Source organism: Lemur catta, chromosome 1 (assembly GCF_020740605.2).
Source record: "Lemur catta isolate mLemCat1 chromosome 1, mLemCat1.pri, whole genome shotgun sequence".
Taxonomy (NCBI): Eukaryota; Metazoa; Chordata; class Mammalia; order Primates; family Lemuridae; genus Lemur; species Lemur catta.
Genome location: NC_059128.1, coordinates 108412576 through 108425452, shown reverse-complemented (window position 1 = coordinate 108425452; position 12877 = coordinate 108412576). Strand labels below are relative to the sequence as shown.

Below are 12877 nucleotides of genomic sequence, written 5' to 3'. Positions count from 1 at the left end.
ACCTGCCCAGGCAGAGCCCCTGCCCAGATCCCTGCTGAGTCCTCCCTGACAGCTCAGGACTGGCCACAGGTTCACGTCCAGCTCTGCCCAGCCCAGGACTCCTTGAAGGCTGCACTGAGGGAGGAGGGAGGCTGCCAGGGCAGGGGTGCACCATAAGTGTAAGGGGTCTTCCTTCTTTCTTGGGGGACTGGGATGGGGCCATCCACTCTGCCTCCCACTCCAATACCCCCAGGGACCACCCCCAAGAGACCCCAGGATGGGCAAGCAAAGCTCTTTTTGCTGCATGGGCTCCTTCTCTCCTACCCACAAGACCACCAGGCAGGGAAGAGTTGATACTTTTTACAGATGGGGAAACTGAGGCACAAAGAGGGGAGGGCCCCAGGCAGAGTCCACACGGACACGCAGACACGCAGCCCCGCGACGCCGCTCGGTGACAGGCAGGAAGACACGCTCAGGATGGGAGGTCGGAGGCCCCTTCCCAAGCCCCACCCCCAACTTGGGTGGGCCCCTGTGCCCTCAGCAGCGGGGTTCTGGCGCCCCCTGGTGGGCAGACTGGGGACCCTGACCCGAAAGCCGGGTCCCCAAAGGAGGGGCCAGCAGGCAGCCCCCTACCTCCTCCCCCGTCCCCACAGCCCAGCTCCGCTCCGCAGCGAGAAAGGGGGGCGCCCGCGGGAGCCTCTTGGACAGGATGGGGGTTGAGCAGGGTGGGGGGCTCCGCTGGGGTCGGGTGGGTCTCCGCCGCAATCGGGATCTCAGGCGGGGTGAGGGAATTAGCCGCGGTCAAGGGGTCTCAGCCGGGGTGGGGGCCGGGGCTCAGCTGGGGTCGGGGGTGGGGGGGTCTCAGCCTGCCGTTGGATCGCAAGGAAAGCCTCGGTGGTCTTCAGTCATTCTTGGCAGGGGAGGGGCGGGAGCCGCCTCAGCACTGCGGGCTGCTCACCTTCCCTGACCCCCCCCATGAAACGGGGGCAGGAGGCGACCACCCAAAACGCGGCGTCGCAAAAAAAAAAAAAAAAAAAAAAATCTCCAAAGCCCCCTAGTGGTGAAGTCCCGCCCCCCCCCCCCCCCCCCCCCCGCGGAAAGGGAGGCAGGGTCTCAGCTGGGATGGGGGAGGGTCCAGAGGGGCCCTACCACCCGCTCTACCTGCCATCCCCAGGGCGCCCCCCGCAGGAAACCCCCAGACCCGCCACTGAGCAGACAGGAGGCAGAAAACTCCTTCCTCCTGGAGCTGTGGCCTAAACACACCCTCTGACCTTCAGATCCTCCAAGTCTGAGGGTGGAGGCTCATTCCCAGACCCCATCTTCCCCACTGGAGCAAAAGCTGACATTTATTAGATCCCATCTGGGTTCCCCATTCCTGTGCTCAGGATTTTTGTACACTTTATTTCTTTTCATCCTCATGACAGCTTATGAAGGATCCTCCCTTGAACAGGGCAGGTCACTGAGGACAGAGAGGTTAAGGAATGTGCCTGAGGACACACAGCAAGGAAGTGGGAAAAGAAATCAGGCAGCAAATTAAACAAGGATGCCTAAGATGGAGACTGAGTAGAGATATGAGATAGTGGAGGGGGAGAAGGGCTGACGGTGGGGGGAGCTCCTTGCCCAGGGGTGCCCTCCAAGCTCGAGGAGAATTATCTGGTGGGGACCAAGCTTGGGATGGGGTTTGTAAGACAGCAGTGGGTCCCAAGCCCTCTTCATTCAGAGATATTTTCCGCTGAACCCCAGATGGAGTCATTTTGCTGACCCCAGGTCCAGGTTGTCTCTTACAGGATGTGGAGGCATTGGGCCACTCTGGAGGGCTGCCTGGAGGAGGCCAACTCCACGTGGAGGAACTCTCCATGCTTCTGTGGCTGGGAGGCCTCTCTCCCTCCTCTAGCTGCAGCCCCCAGTTGCCCTCTCCTTCCTTCTTCTCCTTTTTGGGTCTCTTTTTCCTTCTTTTTATTGCCGTGGAGACAAGGGCCCAGATTTTTAAAAAAATCTTGATAATCCAGTTTATTAAGGACCAATAGTGTTTCGGGCCTCTTACAATTCTCGCAAACCCCCCTTTGAGTCCTCAGCCCTCGTTGTTCTCATTTGACAGAAGAGGACAGTGAGACTCAAGAGAGGTTAGGACACTTGCCCTAATGTGAACACAGCAGAAGTGACAGAGCCCACCCTGGAGGACATGAGCCAACCCTCACTCTTGACCTCTAGCCTCTCTGGGTTCCTGGATCTCAAAGCAGGATGGAGGGGCAGGCAGAGACAGGTGAGGGGCAGACTGGGGGGTGGACAGGGTAATGAGTGGACAGGTGAGGGAAGGTGTATGGATGATGGATGGATGAGTGGGTGAATGGATGGATGGATGAATGGATGGAGGGGTGGAGGGGTGGTCAGATGGTTGGATGAGTGGATGGTTGGATGGATGGATGGGTTGATGGATGGATGGATGGTGAGTGCATGGTTGGTTGGGTGGATGAATGGAGGGATGGATGGATTGTCAGATGGTTGAATGAGTGGATGGGTGGATGATGGATGGATTGGTGAGTAGGTGTAGGGATGGATGGTTGGGTGGGTGGTCAGACAGATGGATGGATGGATGGATGGTGAGTGGATGGTTGGTTGGGTGGATGGATGGATAGTCAGATGGTTGCAAGAGTGAATGGTTGGATGGATGGATGGATGGATGATGGATGGATGAGTGGATAGGTGTAGGGATGGATGGTTGGGTAGGTGGTCAGACAGATGAATGGTTGGATGGTGAGTAGATGGTTGGTTGGGTGGATGGATGGAGGGGTGGATGGTTGGGTGGGTGGATGGATGGAGGGATGAATGGATAGTCAGATGGTTGGATGAGTGGATGGTTGGATGGATGGATGGGTGAGTAGGTGTAGGGATGGATTGGTGGGTGGGTGGTAAGACAGATGGATGGATGAATGGATGGAAGGATGGATGGATAGAGGAATGGATGGTTGGGGGGATGGAGGGATGGAGGGAGGGATAGGTGATGGATAAATAGGCAGATGGAGAAATGGATGGCGTGAGGGTGATGAGAACTTCACAGATCCCACTGAAATACATATTAGGGGATGGGGTCAGTCAGGAGGGAAGTCAGTGAGGCCCTGTCGCTTCTGAATCTAAGAATTACCCCCAGCCCTGATCTCCTCATCCCCACTCAACTCCCTCCCTGTAGGCCCCTGATGGGCCCAGGAAGCTCCCTGCAGGAGGGGAGGGGGCTGGGGAGGGGGTTAGGGTGAGGAGAGGCTTGGAGAGGGGAAAGCTGCAGGCAGGAGAGGGGCAGGGCTCAAAGGGTGGGGGCCTGGTGGGGCTCAGGCAGGTGGGGCTCAGGCAGGTGGGGCCTGCCTTTGGCCAGACTCGCTGCACCTGATGGATGGACCCTCCTAATCACGAAGCCAAGGAAGAGGAAGACCAGCGCGAGTGCCAGACCCACCAGCCGCTGCCTCTCGGCCCCCATGGGCGGGTGAAGGGCCAGGGCTGGGTCAGCCACCTGGGCCACGAGGTCAGGCCCGCTTCCTGCCGTCCCTCCCACCAAGGCCTCGCAGGGTTGGGTCTGAGCTGGCTGCAGGAGCAGAGTTGCAAGAAGAGACAGTCGGCCCCATAGAAGGGGGTCTCCCAGGGTCCGACCCTCCTGGTCAGTCTGTCTGCCCTGCCCCTGCCCAGCAGGTTGTGGGGTGCAGCCCCCAGAGGAGGAGCAAGTGACCTGCCTGGGACACCCCAGGCAGAGCACGCCTGGCGCCGCAGGAGGTGGGGGGTATGGAGAAGCTGAGCGCACCTGGGACATGCCAGGCCTTGCAATGACTCGGTAAGCCCCCGCACCTCCTCCAAACTTCACCAGAGCCTCAAGTTTCAGGTGGTCAGAACTGTTATCCTCACCTTAGTAAGCAAGCCAAGCTGAGGCTCAGAGAGGTCAGGCCACCTTCCCAGGGCCACACAACATTCCAGAGGAGCAAGGTTCTTGGTCGCCCAGCCAGGAACCACACCTCCCCCCACCCCCTATCCTAGGACATGAACCTCCAGATGCCCCATCCTGGGGCCACCTGGCATCCAGGCCCTCCTCTTCCATCAGCCAGCGAGCCCTGCCTCGGTGACTTCCCTCTAAGCCTTGGTATTTTCAGCTGGAAAATGGGGCTAATTATAGGCTATTGGAGAATGAGAAAGGCTCCAGATACTGGCATTCAGTGGGAGCGTCCATGAGGACCATTTATTGTAGTTATTTATCATGTTGGGGGGTTCGCCCCCTGGTGGACGGTCCTGGAGGTGTTCTGCCGCAGAAGCTCCCCTGCTCTGGGCCGGGAGCCACCGGTGCCCAGAACGGAGCACCACATGCCAGCTCTTATCAAGATCTTCATTAAGAAATGGTTAATGGCCGGGCAAGGTCCAGGGTCCGGAGAAAGAGGGGGGAAGAGGGAAAACAAATCGAGCAGAGAAAGTGCTCCTCCCTTTCCAAGATATTGCAGGAGGCCCTGGGGCACACCCCACCTTCCAAGACCCAGCTCCCAGAAACACTCACGTGTCCCAAAACAGCGAGGGAGGGGAGGGGTGTGTGTGGAAGCAAAGGTTTCCCAGGAGACAGGCGCTGGGGGCTCAAAGTCCAGTGCTCAGGCCGGGGGAAAAACAAGGTTGCTGGGGGAGTGTTTAATCTGCTCAGGACATCTGGGCATCTGCATGGCATCATCCTCCATGCCCGCCCACGCACTGCCCCCAACCCCCAAAGCAGTAAAGTGATTCCCAAGAGATGACAGGAGCCCTTCTAAAGGGCTCTTATCCATTCTTTAATGCGGGGCCCCCAGGCTGCGTGGGAGTGGGCAAGTGCTGGCCAGTAGAAATCAGGCAGTGGGTAAAAGCAGGTGGAGCCGTGAGACTGTGAGGGGTTGAGGGCGTCGCCTTGGCCGAGGACGCTCTCCAAGTATGAGAAGAACCACTCAGCAGGACCACGCTTGGGAAGAGGGGTGCGTGGAAACCAAGTCATGCCCAGAGAGCCCCTGGAGGGAGGCAGGGCAGGTCCTGAGCCGCTCCACTCAGGAACACCGTGTTCTCAACCCCAGGTGGAGTCACTTCGCTGGCTTCAAGTCCAGAGCATTGCTCATGGGGTGGGGAAGGGGCATCTCTGGGGGGCTGCCTGGAGAAGGCGGCAGGATCATCACATGGCCGTGTTCTTTGTCTCCTCGGAGTCTGTGTCTTCCTCTGCCTTGCCCAGCTCCAGCCCTGAGTTGCTCTCTCCTTCCTTCACTGACTTCTCCTCCTTCTTCTTTTTCTCCTCCTGCTCATCTTCCTTGCTGTGGGGATAAAAAGGGCCCAGGCCCCATCATGAGAGACAGAGTCCCTCCTATTCCGTGGACGCTTGCCTGTGCCAGCCCACCTGGGGAATGTTTGACAAGCAGCATCTCCGTGAATCTTCAAAATACCCCTCACTAGGCAGCCTCGCAAATTCCATTTCAGAAAGGCAGAAACTGAGGCTCAATTGCTCCACGGATGGATGAGTGGATGGATGAGTGTATGGTGGGTGGATGGTTGGGTGGATGGTGGATGGGTGGTGGATGGATGGGTGGATGGTGGATGGTGGGTGGATGGAGGGATGGATGGATGGATGGATGGAACGGATGATGGGTGGGTGGGTGGATGGGTGAGTGGATGAGTGGATTGTGGGTAGGTGGATGAGTGGATGGATGGGTAGATAGGTGGATGGATGATGGGTGTTTGGATGGATGGATGGTGAATGAGTAGATGTGTGGACGGGTGGATGGATAGATGGCAGATGGGTGCATGGTGGATGGGTGGATGGATAAGTAGATGGCTGAATAGATGGATGGATGAGTAGATAAGTAGTTAGATGAATGGCTGGTTGCATGAAGGTTTAATACATGAGTGAGAAGATAAATGAATGAATGAAGTACAGGAAGGAGAGAATGATGTATTAGTGGATGAGTGAATGGAGGATGTATGGAGTATAAGTGGACAGATGGATCACCGGGCTAAATGGGTAGGTGGATTGATGGATGGATGGTTGCGGGTTGAAGACTGCACAGCCAGATGGAGGGATGAGTTTGTAAGTGGATGAATAGGTGGGTGGGCGGGTGGGTGAATGGATGGATGGTTGGATGGTGGATGGGTGGATGGATGAACGAGGCAGGGAGGACACTACAGGTGTAGGAGCACAGGTAGAATCTGGATCCTCCAGTACATCCTGGGAGTAGGAATTGCATTTTATGGGGCTGAGCAGGGTCTTAGACAAAGCCAACACCCGGGTCCACACCTGTCCCTCAGGCAAATCTTGGGCTCAGCTGAGACTTTTCCAGCCAGGGTGGTCTCCTCTCAGCCCCCACTCTCCTCCTGTCCCCAAGCCTTTGCCCTGGCAGAGCCCCCAGCTTTGACCACATCCCTGAACCCTCTGTCAGCATCGTCATGTCAGGAAGCAGTCGGAACCATAGGTGACACAGTCTAGGTGAGTGGCCCACACCAAATCACACACTTGCACACAGACACCCACACAATCCCACCCCACAGTCTTGTTCAACGGGTATTTGTTGAGTGCCTACTGTGTGCCAGGCGGGACACAGCCAGGACCAAAGCTAAGTTCTCGCCTCCTGGAAGGCACCATCTAGTGTTGCTAAACCAGGGAATGACTGAGAGTTTCCGCTGGTGGTGAGTGTGGCTAAGACACACAGGTATGGGACAGTGTCAGGAAGGCTGGTGGCTGGGCATCTGCAAGGAGGAAATGCCTGAGCAGGGACTGAGGGAGGAAAGGTGGCCAGAAGATATGGGAAAGGCAGAGACAGCAAGTGCAAAGGCCCTGGGGCAGGGGTGTGCTTCAGGGATTCAGGGCAGTAAGAGGTCATCCGTGCACACCCAGCCCCCCACCCTGAGAAGGGGGCTCACACGGACCCCCAGCACCTGTCCATGCACTTGCACATGACAGTACCTCAGGTCCACCTCCTGGTATGGGTTGTTCTCCGTTCTCAAGACAGTCTCCTCATCCTCAGCCCTGCAGAGATGGAGCTGGGGGTGAGGGCAAGGGGAGGGCACTGAGGCATAGCCTCAGCCTCAGTTTCCCCCCTCCATGGGCTCAAGAACTCAAGGCAGCAAGGAGGGGGGTGCGCTGCGAGGCTGTCGTGGCAGTGGTGGGGGAGGGTCTGGGCTCTGGGGCGGGGGTCCGAGGAGGAGCCCAATAATGGGGACACTTCGGATGCGGGGCTGGTGGGGCAGGCGGGGCAGGCGGGACAGAGGGGACCCACCTCGCCTTGGAGCACCAGATGCGGTTGGCCAGGATGGTGAGGTAGACGATGAACAGGAAGACCACCACCGCTATCAGGCCCACCAGCCACGGTTTCAGGTAACGCCCTGTGACTGCCAGGAGTGTCCGGGGGGACAAGACTCAGGGACAGGGAGGGGCAGGGCCCTCCCCACCAGGAAGAGGAGAGGGAGGAGGGGACTTGGGGGTGCTCAGATGGAGGGGGGCTTGGGAAGGGGATGAACCCCAGAGATGGGGGTTTTGGAGAGGGGGAGGGGGCTGGGGAGGGGGCTCCCCAGGGGCCTGCCAGCCTTCCTCCTCCTCTTCCTGCCCCCTGCCCCAGGTCTGTTTCTGGTTGTTGGAAGTGGGGAGATAGTGAATCCCCAGCCAACTCCATCCCCAGAACTCGCCCCCCCCACCTCTGGCCACCCCTGCACCTACCCTGCTGGGCCTCCACAGGGGGCAAGAGCAGGACCCCCAGCATGAGAAATGTCCCCAGGGTCTCCATGACCGTCAAACCCGCTGCCAGCTAGCAAGCGGCAGTCCCGAGTGGCGCCCACAGGCAGGTGCGGGCGAGGCCCTGCCCACCGTGATAAGACAGACGCAGGCGGGTTTGGGCGGGCGGGGAGGGCTTGAGTCCTGGGAGGGGGCCCCTCCCCCGGCACCAGCTGGCTGGCACCCCCCTCCCCACCTGTCCTCCCCCTACCAGGAAGCCAGACTCTGGACCCTGTGAAACAATTAACTCGGAGAGTCACACCCTGCCCCCTGAACCCTGCCCTGGGGGCCATCAGCCTCAGGGTCCCCCCTCCCCATTCCTGCCCTTCCGTGCCTGGGCCCCTGGCCCCTGTGTGCACATGGCTGGACTCAGGTACAACTGGACTGAAATAACAAGAGTTACCTTTTGTGCCCACAGAGTGCCCACGAGGCTCTGTGCTCAGCGATTTTACACAATGAATTTCCTTTTCTTAACCGCCACCCCCCCCCCCCCCCCGCAGGATTGTGCTAGGCGCACTTCACAGAGCCAGGGAGAGCCGAGCTGGTGCAGCAAGGGCCAGAGGGGAGATTCGAACCGTGTCTCCCTCGCCACCAGCTTAGGCTGCCTCCACCCAGCTCCCGGCCCTGGGGACCCACAACTGGCTTGCGGGTGCACACAGGGACAACAAGGCTGTGTGCACGGTCACCTGAAAACCTGGACGCCCCATGTGGGGACACCCCGGGAGGTGGGTGACTCAGGCTCCGCAACCTTGATCCCTGAGTTGATGAGATAGCTGGCCCTGCCCGGGCGAAGGGAAACCCCACCCTGGCTGCCACGGGAGCAGCCACGGCCCAGGCCCGTGTGTGTGAGTCGCTGCACACGTTTTCACAGGCACCCGAGGTGTCCCTAGGGTGTCCTGCCTTCCAGAGATCGGTGAGGACCACCGGGCAGATGGGCCAAGGACAGAGCTCAGGCATGCCCGCCCCAGGACCACCACACGCCCACTCTGACCTGCCGGCCAGGCATATATTAAACTCCTACTGTGTGCCTGATCTTGTGCCAGTCTCAGAAAGGAAGGAAGCCTCCGCACTGCCCCCCCTCGCGGGGGGGTCTCAGTGTGGACAGGAAGTCAAGACACCCAGAAACAAGCGGCACCTGCGGCCCAGGAGGTGGGGGTGGGGAGGATTCGGAGGTGGGGAGGCCCAGCGGTCGGCTGGGGGCAGGGTCTGCCTCTGAGCTGTGCCTTCCAAAGTCAGCCGGTTCACTGGGCTCTTCCCAAGAAAAGCTCTCTCTGCTCTGAGACCTGGGTGAGGACGTTGCACGGCCGTGTGCCTCAGTTTTCCCATCTGTTAAATGGGGCGATAATTCCTACCCTGGAGGATTAATGAGATAATGCCCGAGAACAGCTTGCCCAGTGCGGTGGCAGGGGCACGCTGGGCACTAGGTAAGCTTGACACCTGCTATTATGATTTTGTAAATTGCCCTAGTTGTCCTAGTTTACAGATTGCCGGCAGCTCAGCTGCGGCCGAGCGGGTCAGGTTCTGGGATGGCAGGCGCGTGGGATGAGCCAGTGTCCAGGCCGCGGCACCTGCCCGCCGGGAAAGATGACGTTGTCCTCTGCGCAGGGCCCGGTCGGTGCTAGGAAAGGGCTCCGGTGTGCGCGAGTCCCGTCCACGCGGCCGCCAAAGGGGCCGCGACCTGGATCCAGGGCCCCGCTCAGTTCAGCCTCCAGAAGGAGCTTCGTGTGGGGGGCTCCCTGAAGGCGATGGAGGGGCGGCGGGGGTCCCGGGCAGCGGGGCCTTCCCCGGTGGCGCCCTCGCCACCCCCGCCGGTGTCCTCCTCGCCCCGCCAGGCCAGTGCCAGCTGCAGGTCCAGCTCCTCCAGGTCCTCGCCTGCCAGGCTGGGGCGCAGCTCCCGGGGGGCGTCCCCCTGGTCCGGCTTCGGGCCGAACGCCCAGTCTGCAGCAGGGGTGCAGGTGAGGGGCCTCCCCCGACGCGTCCCGTGCCCGCCCTGCCCTCCTCTCCCCAGCCAGGAGCGTCCCCTGCGCCCCCACCCCCGGGCCGCCGGGCTGCATGGGGAGCGGCTCACCGGCCAGGTCGTGCGCCAGGTCTTTGATGAGGTGCCCGACGATGGCGTAGGCCGCGGCCACCACCACGAGCGCGGCCAGCAGCAGGCACAGCACGTACCTGGGCAGGCGGATGGCGTCCAGCGGGGGCGGCCGGTACTCCTCGTACAGCGGCGGGGCCTGGCTCCAGCCCTCCGCTGCCTCCTGCTCCGCCAACCCCGGCATGGTGGCCGCCTGGAGGGGCTGCGGTGGCCCGGAGGTGACCCACGCAGCGGAAGTATTAAGGGGCTCTGAGCTAAGAGGATTGGGCGGCTTCCCCATCGGCCACCATCTGCCTGGATTAGTCACGTCGCAAATCGCAAATCACTTCCGCCCGCCGGCCCACTAGCTCTCGCGGCCGTGGCCCCCACTCTGCCGGACCGTGCCCGCCCAGAACACCCTGCCCCCAGGTCTCTCTCACGGCCCCGGCCCTCTCTTCACTCATTCACCTGGGACGGGTAGAGCACCTGCGAGGCGGGGCCCTCTCCTGGGTGGTGGGACTCGGCCCTGAATAAGAAAGACCAAAACCCACAGCCCCGGCAGGGAGACGGATGCTAAGAGAGACACGTGGCCTTGGAGTAAATGGCACATTGGGTTGGAAGGGAGGAGTGGTGTGGATGGGCCGGGAGACCTGGAGGAGGAGGCGAGCACAGCTAGGAGGGGAGTCGCAGCCTAAAACAGGGTGGCCAAGGCCTCGCGGAGGAGGTGACGTTTGAGCAGAGACCTGGAGGAGGAAGGGAACCAGCAGTGGGAGTCCCAGAAGGAAGAGCGTTCTAGGCAGAGGCACAGCCTGTGCAAAGGCCCTGCAGCAGGACAGCGCCTGGCGTGTGGGAGGCACAGCGGGAAGGCCCGTGTGGCTGGAGCAGAGTGAGGAGAGGGAGAGAGGGAGGAGGGGAGGGCGGGGAGGGGACGGGGCAGGTCGTGCAGGGCCTGGTGGGCTGCAGGGAGGACTTGGGCTTTGACCCCGAGGGAGGTGGGAGCCATGGAGGGCTGTGGGCAGAGGAGGGCCAGGCCCTGATTCGGGTGCTCACAGGTGCCCTCTGGTGGCTGCTGCAGGGAGGACAGACTGTGGAGGGCCTGGGCGGAAACCGGGAACCAAGCCAGAGGGGACTATAGTGTTCCAGGTGGGAGGGAAGCAGGCAGATTTGGGACAGATTTTAAACTAATGACACCCAGTGTTTTTAGGCTGAGCACCTGGAATGCCGGTGTTTTTATTTCATAAGGCAGGAAGCCTGCGGCAGAGGCACCTCCAGGGGTTACAGGAGAGATCTAAGGAACCAGCCTAGGGCCCAGGTGTAGCTGAGATGAGACCTCGGGAGGGGTGGGGGTGGAGGAGGGAGGAGGGCCCAGGACAGAGACAGGGGAGACCCACGGGCGTCCCAGAGAGGAGGGAGGGGAGCTGGGACGAGTGTGGGGTCCGGGGCCTCGGTGTTCCCAGGAGAAGGGGACACGCTGGGTCAGATGCTGCCAAGGAAGACAGGGACTGAGACGTGACTGTTGGGTTTGGACACCGTGGGCAAGGGTAGGTTCTGGGACCGGAGGGCCAAAGCCTGGATGAGAAGGGGAGAGGAGGAGGAGGAGGGGGTGATGAGGGCTGAGGGCTCTCCTGGGGCAAACAGAAGACAACGGGGTGAAAGGGGAACAAAAAATGCAAGGTCAAAAGGGGGGTTGTTTCTTCTTTTTTAGTTGTTTTGTTTTTAAGATGGGGTCTCATTCTGCCACCCAGGCTAGAGTGCAGTGGTGTCATCAGAACTCACTGCAGCCTCCAACTCCTGGGCTCAATAGATCCTCCTACTTCAGCCTCTGCCTCCCGAGTAGCTGGGACTACAGGTGCACACCACGCCTGGTTCTTTCCCCCACCCCTCTTTACAGTATATTTTGAGCACAGCAGCTGAAAAAGTCCTTTACAGATTAAATCAGATCCTGCCCCTCCTGTGCTCAAACTCCTCCCATGGCTCCCATGTGCTTAGAGGCGAAGTCCAAGTCTTCAGAATGTCTTTTGAAGGCCCCACCAGGTCTTTACCATGGCAGTGATTGCCCTCTGAGTGCAGTCCCTTTACTTGAGCCCTAAAGGCCTCCCTGCTGGTCCTCAAACACGACCACGGGGCCTTTGCATGGGCTGCTCCTTCCACATGGAACAGATTTACTTGATATTAATATCGTCATGACCTACTTGGATTCTCAGCTCAAATACCACCTCCTATAATCTATAAACTGTTGTCCCTATAATCTTTTGAGAGCACCTGCCTACTTTCTGGCATAAACAGATGATCCAAGCTTCTCTCTCTCTCTCTTTCTCTCCCCACCCCCCACCCCCGCTCCTTTTATTGTTTTAGAGATGGAATCTCACTACACTGCCAAGGCTGGACTCAAACTCCTGGACTCAAGCGATCCTCCCGACTCAGCCTCTGGAGTAGCTGGGACTACAGGTGTGCGCCACTGCACCTAGGGTTCCAGGCTCTTCTTCTACCCATCCTGCCCCAGCCCTGGAATCAGCTGGGAACCTTTTTAAATATACAGATTTCTGAGCCCAACCTGGAGCTTCTAGTCAGTAGATTGGGGAGTAGAATCTGGGGGATTCCCAAGCAAGTAGTATCTTTCCAAAAAGCTTCCTGATGAGTCAGGGTGATGGGAGTGCTAAGAGGGGGGTAGCTGTGACTGTAGGAGGGCAACGCAAGAGATCCTTGTGGTGTTGCCAATGTCCCATATCTTGACTGTGGTGGCGGATTACACAGACTACCCAGGTGATAAAATTGTATAGAACTTCTCTCTTTCTCTCTCTGTCTCTCTGTCTCTGTCTCTGTCTCTGTCTCTCTCTCTCTCTCTCTCACACACACACACACACACACACACACACACAGGTAACCTGGATGTGATATCGCACTTTAGTTTTGCAAAAACTGGAGGAATCTTGGCCCGGTGCAGAAAGGATCTGTCTGAATTATTTTCTTAGAACTGCGTGTGACTCTACAATTATCTCAATAAAAATTTCAATGAGAAAAGAGACCTCCTAATAGAAATACAAGGAAGCAATGTCATGATGGCAACACCAACAACAGAGGCTACGGAAAGAAAA

At 59.2% G+C, this 12877-nt stretch overlaps 2 protein-coding genes and 1 long non-coding RNA gene across 3 annotated transcripts; 1 reads left to right on the top strand and 2 right to left on the bottom strand.

The window, feature by feature from the left end:
• Nucleotides 1-4168: 4168 nt before the first annotated feature.
• On the bottom strand, nucleotides 4169-7871 carry SMIM24 (small integral membrane protein 24). Its single transcript, XM_045544633.1, has 4 exons — nucleotides 7664-7871; nucleotides 7227-7338; nucleotides 6914-6976; nucleotides 4169-5270 (listed from the first exon to the last, which is right to left on the bottom strand). The coding sequence occupies exons 1-4, from the start codon at nucleotides 7728-7730 to the stop codon at nucleotides 5135-5137; spliced, it is 378 nt and encodes a 125-aa protein (XP_045400589.1). The 5' UTR covers nucleotides 7731-7871; the 3' UTR covers nucleotides 4169-5134.
• A 331-nt stretch (nucleotides 7872-8202) lies between these two features.
• Nucleotides 8203-10633, bottom strand: LOC123633376. Its single transcript, XM_045544582.1, has 2 exons — nucleotides 9786-10633; nucleotides 8203-9655 (listed from the first exon to the last, which is right to left on the bottom strand). Exons 1-2 carry the CDS (start codon nucleotides 10081-10083, stop codon nucleotides 9414-9416), a joined length of 540 nt encoding a protein of 179 aa, XP_045400538.1. The 5' UTR covers nucleotides 10084-10633; the 3' UTR covers nucleotides 8203-9413.
• Nucleotides 10187-12176, top strand: LOC123633413. The gene is made up of 3 exons (XR_006733590.1): nucleotides 10187-10211; nucleotides 11240-11323; nucleotides 12138-12176. It is a non-coding gene; the product is annotated as an uncharacterized LOC123633413 (long non-coding RNA).
• Nucleotides 12177-12877: the final 701 nt, after the last annotated feature.

Bases quoted from the DNA above. Each gene is read 5' to 3' on its own strand.
- SMIM24 (XM_045544633.1), bottom strand. From the start codon at position 7,730: ATGGAGACCCTGGGGACATTTCTCATGCTGGGGGTCCTGCTCTTGCCC. The intron at 7,339-7,663 runs GTAGGTGCAGGG...CACTCCTGGCAG, and splicing joins CCCTGTGGAGGCCCAGCAGG to TCACAGGGCGTTACCTGAAA. The intron at 5,271-6,913 runs GTACTGTCATGT...TTATCCCCACAG, and splicing joins TACCAGGAGGTGGACCTGAG to CAAGGAAGATGAGCAGGAGG.
- LOC123633376 (XM_045544582.1), bottom strand. From the start codon at position 10,083: ATGGGGAAGCCGCCCAATCCTCTTAGCTCAGAGCCCCTTAATACTTCC. The intron at 9,656-9,785 runs GTGAGCCGCTCC...CCCCTGCTGCAG, and splicing joins CCTGGCGCACGACCTGGCCG to ACTGGGCGTTCGGCCCGAAG.